Genomic DNA, 20,157 nt, shown 5'->3' on the forward strand with positions numbered 1-20,157 from the left:
AATAAAGTGGGTCCTATCCTCCTTTTCTCCATTTTGCTCAACTCGTACATCAAATTAACAAATAAAAGTTTCCAAACAAGAGGGGGTTCCAAACCAGGAATTATTTGGACATGCTACTGCATATGATTTGATTTAGCGCCGCTTTATTGGTTGATGATGTAATTTAATGTACGTATGATTTTATCGTTGGATGGAATAAGATTTATTCCTGATTTTTTTCAATTGTGATTACAGTCTAAATTCTATTTTCAATTTTAATTAAAGAAACTATCATTTGATTGCTGTGTACCATAAACAGTATTTTATGCGGTTATATGTGTCTTTCCCTCAGCCTTTAGAATAAATTAGCACTTCTCAATACATACATAAGAATATAAAGTAACTAAAATAAGACATACAAAGTTATAAAAGTAAATGAGCAACTCGGACTAAATGATTTGTTGTCGAAGTTAAAACTAAAGTTGTAATGCCAGAAAATCCAAGGTTATAGTACAAATAAAAAGAATAGAAAAATTAGCGACAAATATCAATCGAAAAACCTAAAGATAATACAAACGAAACAAAATCGGACAAGCAATGTTCCAAATTTGTTACCATTGATTATCTTTTTTATCTAATATATTCAGTACTTTCATTGGATTTTACACCAAAAGTAACAATTGTCTCAAATCAAAACAGATCGAAAAGGCAAGTAAAATTTCGTATTAACTCGTAACAAGTTAACTGGCCAGTACGGCCTGAAAAAAACTGTAGGCACGAAAAAAAAACCCAAAAAACAAAAAAAAAACGAAAAACAAATAAAAAACAAAACTAACCAAATATTATATAGCAACACGGACTCTCAAAATATGGAAAACGTATCAAGGATACAATAAAATGTAATAAAAACGATCAAAGGAACTGAAAAAAAAGAAAACTGAATCCCAGAATACTTGTTTCATAAATGTAACTTTTATTTATAAATTCGTAGAATAAAGTCCTATCTAACGTCGGGAGAGAAAAAAATGTTGGTTTATGATATAAACGGTAGAGGATATAAAACAGAGGGCGCATAATAAGGAAATCTTTTCTATCAAAAGTGTTTCAGAAATGTATTTCTACAATTAAGTGCCAACTGTACAAAAATGAGTTCAAAAGCGCAAAGCGTTCTATTTACCTTGAACAGTTGTTGTATATTTTTTAAAGATATTTTACTTTAACTATTTTATCATATTTCATACAAATATTTCACTACACTTAGCAAGAACTTACGTATTGACAATAATTGTACGTAGCACAACATGGTGAGGATATCCGTTTGTTGCATATTTTTATTGATAAAAAAGGAGATATTGAGAGTGTTTTTACATTACCATGTTTAACATACAGTTAAATCATATGAATACACAATTACCCGTAGTTGTTCTCTGAATAAACATGATAAACACTGATAAATATCCACCTATGTTTTCAGTTTTTGATCTTCATTGTTGTAACTATTTTAGTTTACTTATAACGACAACGACTGCAACAACAGCAGCACCCGTTGATGGGATGATAATTGGGAGATAGTGCACTACCTGACTACCATCTATAAAACAACAAAATCGAATAAGACAGTTGAAACAAACAGAAATAAGGTAAATTTGAATTATGTTTTAGCTTCAATCTTTATTTATTTGCTATTTGATGTTGGTTATTGTAACTTGCAAAAATAGATGTTGACAAGCATTTTGTATTAACGAGAAACTGATGCATGCTTACAAATTGATAAAGACAACTGTTCCAAATACTTTGAGTTGCTCGGTTTGTTCATTTCAGATATTTTTGTACGGTAAGTAATTGTCTTATGCCTTCTTTCCTTTTGTCTCACTTATGACCCACAGCTTGTCAACGGGTTATTCTTTTGAATCAAGTCGATTGTAAAACTTGAAACTATATGGTGCTAACCGCAACCGAAACCAGTTATATGTTCAAAGATACTAGTTGCAATTTTTATTTTAGCCACCCGTTTGTTTACTGTAAATGTAGGTTGCTTTCGTCTGTCTTTACAACTAGATATGATTTTGGAAGTTTTTCAATGACTTTTGTACCTGATATCATTTTTTGATACTGATGGCTGTGTATAACTGTATCAACATGTTTGCAAATTACATGTTATATAATTCTGAAGCTCGTTTGAAAAATATGTGTGTAAATTAAAAATCTACACTCGTTTAATCAGTATTTAAACGCAAAAGGTGTATTCGAGCATCATAGTCCCGCATGGCGGGTTATTATTATTATTTTTTGGGTGTTAAATTTTAAGATTTGAAGCAAAAACGTACACAAAAAGTTTGGCGTTTCTTGTCTTGGCAGATGCTAAGTGATACACATACAACATAAGCAGCCCAGAGTAACATTTTGCGGAATTTTGGCGGTTATAAACTGACCGCAAAAAATACGCCAAAATTAATACCCCACCAAAATAACCCAGTATACGGAATGTTAAAGGAAAGAGTTAATTTTTGCGATTTGCAATATTTCGGGGATAACATAATAAACAACGTACCATCGTTTGCACAAATAGCAACTATGATGCCCCATTCCCCATTCTCTCCACACTGAACAGTAGTTGTACCGCCAGGGCTATAACCAGGTTTGCAAACGAGATAAGCTGAATCACCTGAATAGTTCCAATGACCATTTGGTACGTTTCCAAGGGCCCCACAACCTAGATAAAATATTGTTTTATTATAAATTAACAACGCTACATTGTGAACAAAATATAAACAGTAAATACACTCACAGTTGCGAAAAGAGTATTATTTATTCTCTTATTCACTTTTTGATTCTGTTTATCAGTTATTTATCTGTCTCCATTATTTTATTTTTACGCGACAAAATAATATTTTCCTCACTTAGTAGGAATGTTAACAAGAACATATTCATTAATGGCTCATCCGGTCAATTTGAAAGATACATGCAATATCTGAATAAGTTTACTTTGATCTGGTGATTGTTTTCAACTGTTCTTATATATGTTAATTGTTGATGTGACAGTAAATATATTTACGTGGGTTTTTGTAAGAATCAGGTAAAATGGAAAAATGCCAACCGATGTGACAGTGTCATGTCACTCAAGGATCATTTCTCTATTTGAAAAGACCACTATTTGTTCTCTGCATCGTTAGATTTGTTTTTTCAACAGAATGTTAGAAAAATACGGTTTTTAAAAGAGTTATCTGCCCTTGAAATGTTCATGTTAAGTGTATTTCAATGAAATTATAACTCAATGTACCAACACGATAGGGGAAATGTTGTATTTCTTCTTGATTCTGATTGTGCAAATAACAGTTTCAAAATGGTGGTTTTGAACCACCGCCTGATTCTTACAGATACTGACACTTAATCTGATACTTACTCTTTATACAAGCAGTATTAATTGAATTCCATTTACCATCATCACCACACATAACTGTAGTAGAACCATTCGGGCTGAAACCAGAATAACACACGAGGGAAGCTGAATTGCCTGAGTAGTTCCAATATCCGTTTGATACATTCGTTAGGATGTCGCAACCTACAATTTATAAAACTCGGTTTAAATCTTAAACATAAGCAATAAAACACCGTGTAAATAAATGGAACAAAAAGTACGACTGAAAATGATCTTTAAAACTCATGTTGATAAACTTTATTCCAAAGATCCCAAACTTTCAATAACATGTACCAAATATTCGGTCAATTTATACTGTGCCTATCTGAGGTCGATTTTGTACTCCAAATTGAAAATCAGTAATAGCTGAAATTATCAGCAAGTGCATAATTTGAAAACAAATCACCAGTATGTGTTTTACTACATTAAAGCTAAATGTTAGCATCTTACTTGGTTGTCCTACAGAAGCAAATCGGAAGATAGACTTAATCATTAGCTGGCTCCATCTGATTAATATACGATCAAGTCAAGTTTATGTATTTGTTTGGCGTAGACATATTGAACAGGTTCATATCCCTTCGTTTATATAAATTTTATTGTCATTTTCAATGCACCTATTACGTTCATACCCATGCACATGTATTGCAAACACTTGTTACGGTATAATTGAGTTCAACAATTGTATAACATTCTGGGATTTCTTTTGTTCATAACGTTCCTCATTTGACAAAACGTATTTTATTAGAACCCTTCGACGATGCTATGTTGTTTATGGAAGTTGAATTTCTGACTTGTTCATTCCAATTTAAATATATAAAATCAACTGACTGTAGATATGACAAGATTGTATAACCAATATGACATCGGGGTAATCTTTCAGGGTACAGAAAATTTAGGAAGCTACTTTATTAGGTTATACCCTAAATTGAATTTCTTTTTACAGATACGTACTCTTTTCACATTCAATATTAATGATTCCCCATTCACCATCTTCCCCACAAATAATAGAAGAGGTACTGTTCGAGTTATAACCAGGGTCACATTCGAGGGAAGCTGATTGTCCTGAATAGTTCCAGTTACCATGAGATATGCGTGGTAGGAGGCCACAGGCTAAAAAACAGAAGTGTCAAAAAATTATTATGATCATAGGAGTAATATTCGCAAACTAGATGAAGTTTGAACAAATGGGACCGAAAAAAATGTATGCCATTATACTCATTACTTTGTAACACCAGTCATCTAAATTCAAAGGACAATCGGACAACATTGAAATATGGGACTTTTTTGAATAATGCAAGTATTGTATTATTATCACGTTTGCTTAACTTTATGTTACCTATGCCTGGACACTCTTACTCATCCGTGTGAGTGTTTTAAGAACCTCCTGTCACTTTAGGATCTTTTTATAGTTCACGGAACAATTCACTATAAAACATTATCTATGAGACCGAAACTTTATTTATGTCAAGACATTTCGTAATAATTCCATGTAAAACATGTTACGACAATGCATTTTCCTAAAATGATTGCTCTCATGTATTTTTTAAATTTCACCGTCATGAAAAGAGTAGCATAATAATTCATCAAACCATTATGTCAATAACGACAGTCTTTCAAAGGTTGTCTAAAACACAAATATAATCTCCATTACTGAAAAGATCTGAACATGATCATATTAAATAAGTAAATCCAGCAAATACATTGAAAATAAAAAAAAAAACATGAACAAGACATGACAAAACCAAAACGAAACACAAACAAAAGAAAGAAAACAAACAACAAAACAAACAAAACTAAAGAAAACAAACACATAAACAAAAACATAACAAAACAAAAACAAAACAAAACAAAACCAAGAAGATCAAAATTTTACACATCTGTTATACTAATTTTGTTAACCCTAGAGCTATATGCAAATTAAAACATAACAGCTTCGCAGGTATTTAATGAGTAGTGATCCTTTATTGTTTCCTTGTGATGTTTTTTGTCAATAACAAAATTTTTGTGGTGTGATGTATGGTAAATCAGGAAGAGGTTTTAAATCTGTGGAAGAATAAACATTTTTACTTGCATACCTGGTAGGGCAAACTGAAGCAAAACATTCATTTCATCAGATGCTTGTTTTGTTATGCTTGCAAAGCCAGCATCATTAGTGGTACAAAGGTCAAACTGACAAGCCGGGTCATTACCACAAACACCTGTCACGTTATTTATGGAACAACGGTCAATTGGGTTGAACACAGGATCAAAATCTTTTCTCTGATAGGAATCGTGCGTTTTTCCAATGGGGTAAGTGAACAGAGATTCCGATGCATTCGTCATCCCTTTAATAAGATTTTTACCATACAGCATTTATACTATGTAGCAACAGCACAAACATTAATGTGAAAATGAAAAGGTGTAAAATGATACCGAAACAAGATACTAAAACAAAATCAATTCTCTTCCCCTAAAAATGGAGAACGAATTAGATGCGCAACAGGACAATCAAACTAGTACATCTTAAGGTTCTCATGTTCTGTCTACATTTTTTCAGTTTTTTTGGTGGAGTCCGAGTTGCTCATTAAATGTTGTAACCTTGTATGGTTTATTTTACTTTTTTGTGTTCTTTTTTGTGTGTATCTGTTTTCAGTGTCTGGTCTTTGTCCATAGACTGCATTCTATTGATTTCCAGGTTCTTTTGATTACAATTTAAACAGAAATACAAATATCATAAACAAAAATATTATAATATTCATATTCACCCAATGCAGTTAGTACATGCTCCTAGTTTTGAGTGGAAACGGGTTGGTCATTTTCTTTTCTTTCTATGTACGTATTACTTAAGTGTCAGTTCCTGTAAGAATCAGGCAGTTGGTGAAACATGGTATGAAAAAAACCAATATTTTGATAGTATAATTTGACTATTCGCACCATGAGGATCAAGGAAAACAGACAAGATTTTCTAATTCATGCAGGACCATTGAGTTACAGTTTAATTGAAATGCACTAAAAATGAACATTTCAAGGGCAGATAACTCTCATTTTTCTATTGATTCTATTGAAAAATTTCCGCGCAAAGCCTGTGATGCACAGATCAATTAATGGTCTTTTCAAATAAAGAAAGTATCCTTGAGTGATAATACATTATCAGATGGTGGGATTTTTCGCATTTTGCCTGATTCTTACAAACACTTACACTTAAGTTTTTTTCACGTTATTTCATGCGTTCGTCTTTATTCCTTGTCTTGTCGTCATACTTAGATTTTTTTCTTGTTTATTACCCTTCGAATCCTGGCTCCCCTAAACGTATTTGATGAACTAGTCCATATAATTGATATATGAGGTAATTCTTATCATAACAAAACATATTTTAAGGGGATATAATTTCAGTTTAAAGAGTTATTGACCAAGTAGATTATTACAGTGTAACACTTACAAGATAGTCCAAAGTTATAATGAATTTCATTCAAAGAAGCGTTGATTGGAACAAAAACGCCGTCTTTACTTAAGAGATCATCATAAGTTCTACCATTAAAGTTCCCTAATAAACCGCCAAGTTTTCCTGTAAACAATATATAATACTGAATATACAATCAGCATTATTATAATGAAATTTGAAGCATTTTCAATGTTTGTACGTGATCATATCTTGACATTCCATGATTTGTTTTGTTTTAAACACCTATGTCAATGGATGTAAACTTAGCGCGGTGTCATTTGTTCGGTTTGTTAGCTCGAACATTTGTTATAGAGGATAATTTCGTAGTCTTACCATCTTAAAGATATTAAACACAGACATTTTTGCACAAAGTTTAGTTTTATAGATATTCCTTTAGTCACCGCCAAGTGTACCAAAATTTCCTTTGAATCAAATACTTCTATGTTACGATATCTGCCAATTTGATATTTACAATTCAAAAGAATGTACATTTAAACTGCATACAAAGTGAAATATATTTCAGCATACGATATAATTAAAGTAACCTTCTCAAAGCAGTTGTACTTATTTTGACGATGGCCTTGAATTCTGATATTTTTTTGATATTTGCCGATAATAATTGACGTCTTGCGTGAGCCCGAATTCAACAATGTTCAATCTAATATATAGCTCTAACTTTTATGCTAGAATGCTTATCGACGACACATCATGCATAAGAAAGTTGTTCTTTTTTATTTCTATCAACACTATAAATATACTAATTGTAGCGCTTTAATTACCTCGTAGTACTTGACCGCTTATGATAAACTTAAAGTTGATCATTTTCCTTACAGCTGTTACATTAAGCGCTACATTAGGAAACCCACATGTCACAGATATCCATATCAAATCAGTTACATTGTTTCTTCTTGAACTGACTATTGTCGTTCCTAAAACATAGTTGTAAAAAAGGGTATAAACAGGACATTTCTTACGATGTAAGGGAACAAATTATATCCCACTCAACGCGTGGGAGTCATAATGGAATTGTGTGTGTGTCTGTCTGGCAATTATTCGGCTCCACAAGTATGGTTTGAATTCACATTTTGCCTGTTCCTCTATATAGATGAGATTTAAGGTGTAAGCAAATGGTAAATATTTGAAAGCAACTTACTGAATAAGTGGGGTAAATCTAGCACGAAAACGCGAAAGTCTATATGTTGATGCCGAATCATTTCATGTTTTGCTATAAAATAATTGACATATTATGAAGAAATTAAATAAAACATTCATATCACCACCTTTGACATTAAGTGTATGTTTTGTAAGAATCAGGCAAATGGGAAAAATAGAAATAATCTTGATTCTGATGGTGCAAATAGTCCAATTAGGCAAACAAAATAGTGGGTTTTGTAATACCATGGTTCATTCAGTGCCTAATTCTTACCGGTACTAACCAAGCAGTCAAATTGGTACTTAAGTTAATACATATGTATCAGAAAACATCTAAAACCGTTCTTACGAAATATCAGACAAATTAGTCAAACAAATAAAACGCCACTTGAGCACCTTGTTCAACATTCAAACTTAATTTACGAATCAAATATTATAAATTTATCGTGTTAATTTTAGCATTACTTAATATCGAAATAGTAGAAACGTGTCATACACAATGTAATTTTCTAAAATAACGTCAATATCTACGATTAGGTTTAATGAGTTTTTGTGAAATTGACACAAGTACCTTTCATCCCAATACTATCGGTATCGGTAAAATCCACCAGCTGGCCATTCACAAGAACGTCAACCAATCGTATTTCATTTAGTCTGATTTCTACTACGGGTTCAGAGCTATTACACTGCATTGCAATAGACGTAATAACACTTGCCTGCATTGCATTGCCTGTCAAATATACTTTGAAAGCTATCCGGGAATTGGTAGGTTTCATAAATATGCTAGTCAACGTAAGAAACGATGCAACATTTGTATCAAAAAACGAGGTTTTATATTTTTATAGGAAGCTATATAATAAACAAAGACATTTTGTTTGAAACGGGTTTCGGACACAGTTTACAAAAATAACGTAAAAAGGGTCCGAAACAAATACCCGGATTTTTGATTTGTGGAATGTGAGATTACCCCCACATGCAGCTTATCAGAAAATTTCTTTTGTAATGACAACACAGTATTCCTCAGACTGAATTTTCCGTATGCAATGCACAGTTACACAAGGGTAAAAGGCGTTTGCGCGGTCTTTGACGTTATGAATTCTATTCAATTGTTTGCTATGCTAGTTTGCCACTGAGGAGTCACTAGTCTGTCTTGAGACTGTTATTCTTGCCAAATGAAATCTTTAGAAATGCCAGCATGCGTCATCACACCTCGAACCCCTTACTATCTGTTAACACCAATTACGGGTTACCGTGGCATCAGATTCTTAGTTTTTAGTGGAGTCCGAGTTGCTCATTTGCTTTGTATGTATGATTCTAGTTACTTTATGTTCTTTGTTGTGTATGTTGTTTCCATGTCTAGTCTTTGTCCCTGGATTACATTCTTTTGATTACCGCTATAACCTTGGTTCCCTTGATTACTCTTCCATATTTTAAGATAACATTTTTTTTTTCTGATGCGATATCCTATTCATTCATATAAAAAATCAGATTCTTAATTAAATCACGATGGACTCAATGACTGAAAACAGTATATTTACAAAAAAACATTTAAAGATGCTTTATTACCGCATTTACAGTATTTAAACATTACAGGTGCTAGAAAAAAATAAACTATTGACTTTGTATCGTTTCCTTTTGTTGATAAGTCCACTAGTATATTCATTATATATTGCTTAATAAATAGTTAATACATGTCACAATCTGTATCACATGACATATCAACCCGAGACTCAGCTATATAAGACAAAGAGCATCCGGCCTTATACAATTGTAGACATGTGATGTTTATTATATCAAATATTTAAACTATACTTCAAGTGTGTTCCGAGTAGAGATGAGATATAGGATTTGCGATATTGGTGTAGGGGAATAATGTAGGGAAAACGATAAAGGCTTAACCATTCACTTGTACCGTATATACAAGGAAAGTATATTTTCCTACCGGTTACCTTAATCCAAGCTCTCAGTTTTAAGTGGAGTCCGAGTTGCACATTTGCTTTTCTTACTCTGTATGTATGATTTAAGTTACTTTATGGTCTTCGGTGTGTATGTCTGTTTTCCATATCAGGTCTTTGTCCCTGGATTACATTCTTAGCTTGCCGAAACAACGCAGACTTTTTGTATCGCGCTAGAACCCTAACAAATAGGCTTCTGGAACAGGGTTATGTTGCGAAAAGATTGAAGTCATCACTACAGAAGTTTTATGGTCGTCATCATGAACTCGTGGATCGTTATGATGTATCCATTGGGACCACGAAAACTTATTTATTCAACGGGTCATAGTTCACCTTTCCTCGTTTGTCTACCCCGGACTAGACTTTTTATGAGCAACTCGGCGGGTGTTTCTAGACAAGCAGAGGACGCTTACCCTACCGTAACAGTGGAGTCCGAGTTGCTCATTTACTTTTGTTACTTTGTATGTATGATTTTAGTTACTTTATGTTCTTTGTTGTGTATGTCTGTTTTACATGTCTGGTGTTTGTCCCTGGATTACATTCTTTTGATCACCGCTATAACCTTGGTTTCCTTGATTACTCTTTGATTACGGCTATAACCTTGGTTCCCTAAATTACTCTTTAATACAAATATATGATATAGTCTAATTCAAGCAATGTCGGTGTTTTTTTTTCCTTTAAAATAAGTTTTCTTAGATCAACATATACTAAAATATGTCTTCACATTAATTATGGTCAATCGATTTGATTGGGAACAAATGTCCGAATAAGCCCGAAATTTACGTTTTTACCTCATGTGTGACCTCTAATAAAGTGTTGTTAGATCTTCAAAGAAAAAAACGGATAAGTGGTTTCATTAACCATTCAACCATGGGGAGACTAGTCCAAAAGAACCTTGAATGCAAAACTATGTTTTGGAAATACTGGAAATATATTTAATAAAATGGTGCTATAGTGTTAACAGCTTAACATAATGACTAAAGTATTTGTTTCTACATTGTTCTATGTAATAAATGGAAGTGCAATCCTTTCAAAAGTACAAACCCTGTTCGTCTTTGAATTGTTCCATCCTTGCTTGAATACTGAGTTCATGTATTTGATCTGTCACTAATACAAATTCTCCGACACCATTGAACGTGTAATGTAATCCATCAAGTGTTACCATATGAGGATCACCAATGATAGAAGCTATAATGGATAATGTAAAAGCTCATGATCCGAACTTTAGTGAAATTATAGAACATGTTATTTTGTTGATTGTAATATAAGTAAATTGCATGTGGTACATGTAACTGTACTGAACATGATGTGCATGTACTGAATTTTTTTATCAAATGTTAACAGTTAGAGAGTTTGATGACATGATTTATACCTACCGGTGTACCTGGTCCATGCTCCCATTTTTTAGTGGAGTCCGAGTTGCTGATTTACTTTTGTTACTTTGTATGTATGATTTTAGTTACTTTATGTTCTTTGTTGTGTATGTCTGTTTTCCATTTCTGGTCTTTGTCCCTGAATTGCATTCTTTTGATTGCCGCTATAACCTTGGTTCCCTTGATTACTCCTTATAATACATTGTAATTCATTGTTATACGTGGTTTGTAAGTTTAATTATCTCGATTATTGTCGTAGGCTACTAGTTTCCCTTGATCTAGAAGGTTAATATATTTCTTGCATCCTGCTACTGCGTAATAAAAAAAACACGTAAAGCTTACCTGGTTTCCTATACCCAACATGGTTATAGTACATGTACTAACCTATCCATGGAGGTTTATATCCTTTACATCGCGATGCCGGACGTCTAGTCAGAAATTCTTCACAAAGTTTGAAACCGCTGAGGTCCTGATTTAGAAATTGACAACAGTACATAAATGGGACTATGTCGCCATGCACGTTAGAAAGATGTGGGACATTTCCGTTCGGACCGCCCTTATAATGATATCTGTGACCAAATCCTCCAAATACATAGCCATTTGTTTCGATAAGGTTTCCATTGTTGTCATAGCAACACTGGTTATCGTTGCCGTTCCTTCTGTAAGATGATATTATAATATTAATCAATTGAAACAATAATTTCTATTTGGGCCGTAGTGTGGCATTTGTGAGCCTTGAGAAGATGTGGAAAAGATAATTCGGTTAGCTTTTTTTATTCCCTGCTTGCAGATCTAGAGTAATCTCATTTTAACAAGTCTGACCCTTGTTAGTAAATAACCCAGGAAAATGGCATGGGCCATTTGTTTAGAAATTTTGACAAAATTTAAGCCATTATAAATATTACAAATGTATATACCTATACGTAACTTACCCCGGAAACACCATTCTGAAACATTGTTCGGCATCTGGACTGAAAGTACATTTACTTCTTCCGTTGTTACCTTTCTGGCACAAAGGGTCGGCGACGAACCTTGCTATGTCTAGTTGTGCCTGATTTATATTACACGGACAAACCTCGATATTGTCTCGGCTGATAGATAAACGTAATTGATCGTCCCGTCCTGCCCAATGAATGCAAGTATCCACAGCAACTGCGCTATTCAATGGTCTAGGAATATATATATCCGACCATACGCTAGGAACAAGGAGGACACTGGATATTAAAAAAGTCTTATAAGTTAAATTGCATATTCTAGTATGTCATTGCTTGGAGGGCCTAATTCAATTCAACTATACAAACACTGTCGATGTACATGAAGGAAAATTCAAGTACATTTATCGTTATGATATGTATAATTCTATACGAAAAGATAGTAAGCTGTATAAACAAGTGTTTGTACCATCATCACCATTTTTAAACAGCATTTCTCAAAATAAGGTAAGAAAGTGTTGCTTTCACTTTGTGTCCAAGAGACAAGGCACATTCTTGACAGTGTGACGAAATGCAACTGTTCATTTTAATACTTCATTATCAAACACTTTTGCTTCTTATTACCATAGAAAACAGAACCACAATTAATCAATCAATCAATCAACACTACATTCAACACCTTTACCGACTTGATAATGTTGTAGTCAGTTGGTTTTTTTTTAATTCATGTCCGTATATGTCATATGTGCATAACTAGTTATGTTTCTAGTTTTTTATTTGCTTTATTTGTTTGTACATGTATATTAACCTAATGTCTTACTTATCTATGTAATCTGTTGAGCTGGGTTCTCTATGAATCCTGAATGCCACGGCCGAACGAGGTGTTTGGAGCAGGAATGTATATGTTTGATCGTTCAAACTTAAGTTTCTTGTAATATAACCATCGGATATAAGTTTAACTTCAGTTCCATTCAAGTTCTGTAAGAAACCATAGAGGGACGTGTAAGTACATATCAGTAAACAATGTATACTAATAAAAATAACTAGGCATTTACAGGTTAAGGTCACATCAATGTGAACAAAGTAATAAAAAAGACCCCCCTCACACATACACACACACATAAACACACAAACACACACGTATATCAATTTTAGAATAAGGACAAAGGCGAAAGTCACGTGTTATGTCATGTTAAGCCATGTTAAGAGGTATGTTACAGACCACCAAAAGGTGTCTGTTCATATAAAAACAGTATAAAGCCGAATCTCCCACATGCAAAATAAATTTACCTTCACGGAAAAATGCAAATAAAATGAAATTCTGCATTTCTGGTATAAACACCGAATTAATAGTAGATAATGAAACAAATGTGGAACGGGGATATGTCAAACAACCATGCGCGAATAATTTGTCCTTGAAATAATACGAAAAATCATTTTGTTTATAGGTGAACATTGATAGTATATATTTACCGATATTTTGCTTGTCATATAAAGTATAAATGAATATGAATCATTAGAAGAAACAAAAAAACAATATTTTGTACTATATTTTACAATCAGATTTGAAATTATAATTTGATTTATTTTAACGTAAACTTCAAATCAAACATGATAATAGATAAGAAAAACATAAAAACATACTCCCACAGAAAACTGTTCTATAGATATCAAATCAGCCTCGAATGGTAATATATTCCATCCAATCGTAACTGTTCGTCCTAATGCCCATGTTTCTGGTTGTATTTGATGGATACTGGATTTTTTAGTATCTACAGGATTCACTGAAAATTCAGATTGACTTACTTTACTACCCTTAATTACCAAACCAATGTAACTAAAATCAAACATGCCAATTGTTCCATTCAGTCATTGCATTTAGAATCTAACAAAGCTCGATTGTACTTTCTGTTCAGATAACCTTTCTGATAGCCAATCTAATTTCATCGTTCAGAATTTTGAAAGCATTATAGAGGACGCTTACCCTACCGGTGCACCTTGTCCATGCTCCCAGTTTTTAGTGGAGTCCGAGTTGCTCATTAACTTTTGTTACTTTGTATGTATGATTTCAGTTACTTTATGTTCTTTGTTGTGTATGTCTGTTTTCCATGTCTGGTCATTGTCCCTGGATTATATTCTTTTGATTACCGCTATAACCTTGGTTCCCTTGATTACTGATTCAAAAGGAAAAACCTATATGCATTCTGAACATGTCTTCTGAATTGAATGTAAAAAAAGAGTTATTAGATCATACATACAGATACTGAATGGAATATTTCATAGGTCAAATTTTAATTAGATTGTCATGAAATATACAGTCAGTATCAGTACACTCAACGAGCATTGCAACGGTAATGTAAGTGTTTTTAAATTATGAATATGAAAGTTGGTAGTGATACAAAGTAAGCTAAATAATAAAGAAACAAAACAAAAAAAACAAAAAAATCAATAAATAAATTTATTCGACAATTGATTTTCTCTTAAATACTTGTAAATGGATGATACTTTTTTTCGTATAACCATTCCAACGTGATTGAAATTCGTTTTTTTTTAATTGGACACACACACACACACACAAGAAAAAAAAAGAAAAAAGAAAAAAAATGACTAATACAACACATTAAACAGTAATGAAAAAGATAACTCCTGTTACAGTTTGTATAGGAGAACATACCAAAACTGGAAAGTCCAGTATATTTGATACTTTGGATACCGTTCGGAGAAGCTGGAACATCGTGACTTGCTCTCTGTATATACAATGTGACCTTAACATCACCAGTTATGTTGGCCATCGGTGCAATGCATTTTGCAATCGTCTTTGAAACCCGACTACAAGGACGTCGTACGGATACGTGCTGGAATTCAATTTCAATTTTGTCTCCTTTCTCTATGCAAGGACCGCCAATGGAAAGTTCAGTCCCTCCGAACATTGTAATGAAGCGAGGAAATATAGTCAGGGCTCCTATTATAAAGCATTATAATCAAGTTAAAATGCATGTATTGTGGAAAGTGAACAATATGGCTAGCAATAATAGATCCAGCGATTTTTAAGTTAAGTTTTGTGTTCTATTTAAAACAAAATACCTGAGTAGAAAAACGTCAAAGTACAATCTTGAAAATTTGAAAAAAACAGGGAATGGTCAAGGAAAAATGGCGTTTTGGACATGAATTATACATCATTTAAAGCAAGTTTTAGTTTTTAATAATTAAGAGTTAGGCTTGCAAATAAATCATAAAAAGACTAACCTCCAGTTTCTTGTGTACACTCACTTCCGGTGACTATCTCAGTATCTAGTCTGAAGACGAATTTTCCAGGAATGTCCACATTACTCAGTTTTGTGACGTTGATAACTCTGTCAGTCCTTGATTCGTTTATAGCTAGAAAGTTGTGTCCATCGCCAGCGTCAAAACCAACCTTGAGGAATATTTATTGTACTAATTTTTTTTTAAATTATAAAGTATTTTTGAATAAAACTACAAAATAGTGATCTTGTGACATGACTTATATTAAAACTTACTGCACAAAGTACCTACTACTACAGTCCTTGAAACGATCCACACAACGATTTGACGGATCGATGACCGTTGACTGATTGAGCGCTGACGCATCGATGACCGATGATAGGTGACCGATCTGATCGCAGTAAATAATAGAAATGAAAAATTGAAGTATAAATTGATGTTTAAATATATAACATGCAAATATGTAAAATTGACAAAGAAAACCAAAAATCCCGTAAAATACATTGACCGCTCTGTGGTCACGTGATCGCAATTTTTATTGCACGGATCGGTTCAAGTACTGTAGTACTGTTATTTGTCTTATGTGAGCCCACGATTGCCTTAAATCACTAAATAATACTATGCAGAAGACTGTTTGTACTGTTACAATTTTGCATCAGACTAAATTTGTGATCTTGCTCAGTTCATGGTTGGTATAGTATTAGATTAGATTGTTCTAATCGGACTGACACAAGCTTTCATGAGTTTACTAAGTCTTGTTTAGTGTTTAGACTGTTCAAACTCGTCATGAGTTTGTGTTTTGTTCAATGGTTGCATATAAAGTGAAACGGAAGGAAATATTTTTTTAACATCGTTTAGTTAAGCACCCTTAATATGTTTACCTGCGCAGGTGTACCACCAAGGCCGGTATTGGCATTACCGTTGCTTGCTGTTCCCGTAGTCCATTCAATCCTGTTGTAAAGGAAAATAGCAAACGAGTGTCTGCCATTAGTTATTAACAAACACTGGAATGTGTTTCTCTGAAATCAGAAATTTGAGTATGATGACCTGCTTTTTGCAATTAATGTTAATTTTATTATTTTTCTAACTAAAGATACAAGACAATTTTTATTTTTAACTGCGCAAGATTTTCTTATTGCACCAACGAGTTGATACAGAACACGTGGCAATTCCAGTAAAAGATGGCATAATTTAACAAAGGGCTAATGAAAGAATATATATGTATTACCAATATCGAATATGTGTCTGAAAATTCTTTTAAACTACAAATTTTCTCGCGAATATACGGACCGATGACTGAATATTTTTGCAGTTTGTTTGCACTGCTTTTATGTGACCTAAATTTTACACCTGGTCGTGATATATCACTGGCCTGAAACGTCAGGATCAGCTGTTAAATGCATGTCAATTAAAATAAAACAGTGTTGGTTAAATTTCAAACAAATAACAAATTCTGCTTTATTCTTGTTAAATTTTCTCTTTTTTTCCCTAGCTATTGCGATTAGATTGAAGATCAAATAAGCAAGCAGTTACTAGTTTCCTGTTTAAAGATAGTGACATGGACATCTTTTTTTTATTAACTACGTATTGAATTTAATTTTATCCAAGGTTATGTTTTAAACCTTCAATCTTCAGTTATTTTATTTAACTTTTTTACACTAAGATCAATGCATTTTTTGTCTATTTATATGATATCAGGTAAAACTACACATGATCCAAAAAAGTCGTGTATGTTATTCGTCATTATGACCTGAATGTGTTTCTGTGGATACCAAACACTTTCCAAGCAAGGACTGAAGAAGTAATATACATTTTGGAAAAACAGCTCATATGCGATAACGAAAACAACCTTTGCACACATGTAATAACGGGTTTAGAATTTAATATTTAGAATGTGCATAAAATTGCAAAATATGATATAAATTTCTATCATATATAATTTATTGAACAATTGTCTGCTTCCTCATATGATTCATAACGGGAGAAAATTGAATAACCTAAATTATCTAATTTGAACATCATAACAAAAGAACCACATCTAGTTTATTATGATGTTAAAATTACATAAACCGAGAAGATATCTTGCTATAATCAAATTCGACAAGTTATTAAACCACTTCCTCTATGATTCCTTTACAACATTTGGCATCTATAATGGCAAGAATCATATCGATCGTCTGCCAATAACGGCTTGCCATATCGACAAATATTACGGAAGATCAACCTAAGAAATGTTCGAATTACATCGCACCTTTATGAGACACAGCAAGATATTTAACCGTCCAAGAAGTATATAAATGCTTATTTAATCTTAAAAAAATGCTTCAAGTATTTTTTATGTTAGCAGTTACACATTTATTTTTGAAAGAAAAAAGTGCAGATAGGTGCAAACAAGTCTATGACTACAGATTGTATGTGTTGGATTCGAGGATTAAAGTTTTTATTCTGTAAAAATATTTTGTTATAGTACCGATTTGTGATAAAAAAATTGTAATAATTAAGTAAATGACATAAAACACAGCAAAATCTAAATTGTCAAAAATGTCATAAATAACCCGTCCTATCACAGATCTTATAATGATATTTCTTATCTTAAAAAGATAAAAATTGCTTTTCAATTTATTTTCATTTATAACGTCATTCATAAACACAAACTTAAATACGTCATTAATAATCTTTTGATACAATTATATCATAGAATACAGCATTTCAAATTGATGCGAATGTGGTCGTGTATCAATTGGATATTTAGACAATGAACAGGAGGTAAAATAATGCTGTAAACTACGAACTACGAATAAGCTGTTACTGGCTCTCTGTGTAACGAAAGTGACATTGAGATACTCTATGATGAATTACGTTCTGACAACGGTTTTTATTCAATGTTATGTTTAAAAATGTCATAACTGGGAAATTCATTTATTAGATATGGATGTCTAATTTGCAACTATTTTAGTCCTTCTTGTTTAGATAACGAGTGATACTTGAAACAATTTGCTTAGTATACCATGTACAAGATTTTTCACAAAAGCGATTATTTAAGAGTTTAAAGATTCAATACACAGTTTCAGTAGCCATTTTTGTTACTTTACAAAACACTTTAATAGGGATCAATAGATGTTGGCCTTTTTTAATACGAGAATCAAGAACCTCCAGGTATTCTACACAACATTATTTAAAAGTGAATGTACCAGATTGGTATATATTATGCTCAGACTTTAGTAGATTAGAAATGATTCTTGCAATAAACATGAACATCGGTAAAAGAGTACACACAGGTATATTAAAAAAATTGTATGAATGAAAATATGCATATATTCTTATACTCTTTAAGTTTACTGAAAGATCAATTTATGGTAAAGATCGATAGCTATATGTATAGTATATTGACATTTTCAATGGCAGTATTACAATTAACATAGTCAACGATACCTTTGTTTTGCCAATGGCGTTAGCGCCGTAAAAAGCAACATTGTCCCATGTTGCAACAAAAACCCAAGCTGCGTCGAAGTTCGATTGATCTGGGAAAATTTCTCGAATATTTTGCGAAGCATTGCGTAAAATCATTTGGTTATTCGTTTCATAGTACCAGACGACTCCTCCCCTCCGAGTATCTATGTCACACCAGTATGGGGCTACTATTTTACTGTTGCCGCTCAGTGGAAATGGATGTGGAGTGTATGTACTGAGGGATGAACTGAAGGAAATGTCACCGTTAGTATTCACCTACAAGTAAAATAAAATGTTTAAAAAATAAAAAAAAGAAGTGACTATATTTTCATCAAACTATAATTACTCATTTCGTTCATTTCATTCGTTATGTTTGACTGTATCTTTACCTAAAGGGACATGGACACCAAAAGTTACCTGCCACTTTACATTTCAGCGAAGATTGATTATAATAAATATATGCACTTATATGATTTAGAATGAAATGTAACTCGGTATTTACCAGGTGTTCGTTCCTTCCATATTAAAAATTCTATCAAAAAGTTAGAAATATTAAAACCACTTTTTTGATTGCCTCTGTATTTGAGTTAAACTTACATATAAAGAATGAAACAGCTGGTTGAAATAAGGGAACGAAGTGCTGATCTCAACTTTAGGCGAACTTCCATCATCATTAGTTGGAACTTTCCTGTCTCCATTCCCCTGCCCGTACGGATAGAAATCCGACAACGGTATACCGAGAACTATCGATAAACCGCTTATCAGATTCAGCAAATATAATCCTTGACGATACATGGTTTGGAATAACATACAACGATGATGCAGTGACAATTTTATTTGTGACAAAATTACCGGAAGGTTTCAAATCCTGATGGTTAATGTTTGTTTTATTGAAGGTCAAAAATATGACGCAATTAAAATTAAATTGATGCTGACACAGCATATTTCAATATAATAATGTATTGATCATTTAAGTTAAAAGGAAAAATTAGAAAGGGTAGGAGTTACTTGCCCTTACTTGTTATCCAAAGAACAAAAAACCCAAAGAGCAAGCACAATAAGGTAATAGCTTCACTATCGTATTAGATTTATTGCTGCTCGGGCGTTAAACCCCAACAATCAGTCAATCAATGGTATTAGATTAGAATGATAAAAAGATAAAAAAAAAAGAACACACTTTACTTTCGGTTATGAAGGATTGAAACATTTGAAGTGCCGAGATTTGTTTTTCAAA

The 20,157-nt window shown here is 32.8% G+C and overlaps 1 protein-coding gene across 2 annotated transcripts; it reads right to left on the bottom strand.

Annotated features, from left to right (window-relative positions):
* Positions 1 to 240: 240 nt before the first annotated feature.
* LOC148601129 (protein mesh-like) lies at positions 241 to 19,762 on the bottom strand. 2 transcript variants are annotated; one of them, XM_088554162.1, is made up of 18 exons: positions 19,521 to 19,762; positions 18,906 to 19,199; positions 16,355 to 16,492; positions 15,477 to 15,645; positions 14,944 to 15,192; positions 13,875 to 14,014; positions 13,051 to 13,208; positions 12,231 to 12,512; positions 11,683 to 11,957; positions 10,970 to 11,113; positions 8,542 to 8,700; positions 7,598 to 7,747; positions 6,816 to 6,941; positions 5,473 to 5,721; positions 4,349 to 4,507; positions 3,383 to 3,541; positions 2,531 to 2,692; positions 241 to 1,570 (listed from the first exon to the last, which is right to left on the bottom strand). In XM_088554162.1, exons 1-18 carry the CDS (start codon positions 19,731 to 19,733, stop codon positions 1,476 to 1,478), a joined length of 3,321 nt encoding a protein of 1,106 aa, XP_088410288.1. In that variant the 5' UTR covers positions 19,734 to 19,762; the 3' UTR covers positions 241 to 1,475. The 2 variants fall into 2 exon arrangements, with proteins under 2 accessions (XP_088410288.1, XP_088410287.1); XM_088554161.1 differs by having other exon boundaries at positions 14,905 to 15,192.
* Positions 19,763 to 20,157: the final 395 nt, after the last annotated feature.

Source organism: Perna viridis, chromosome 12 (assembly GCF_037379345.1).
Source record: "Perna viridis isolate PV_CMFRI_1.1 ecotype Kerala chromosome 12, ASM3737934v1, whole genome shotgun sequence".
Taxonomy (NCBI): Eukaryota; Metazoa; Mollusca; class Bivalvia; order Mytilida; family Mytilidae; genus Perna; species Perna viridis.

What these genes read in the sequence shown, in the direction of transcription:
- LOC148601129 (XM_088554161.1), bottom strand. Translation starts at nt 19,733, where the DNA reads ATGTTATTCCAAACCATGTATCGTCAAGGATTATATTTGCTGAATCTG. An exon ending in ATATAAACCTCCATGGATAG is followed by an intron (nt 11,114 to 11,682) that starts GTTAGTACATGT and finishes TATCCATTATAG; the next exon opens with CTTCTATCATTGGTGATCCT. An exon ending in AAGCGGTCAAGTACTACGAG is followed by an intron (nt 6,942 to 7,597) that starts GTAATTAAAGCG and finishes TATTGTTTACAG; the next exon opens with GAAAACTTGGCGGTTTATTA.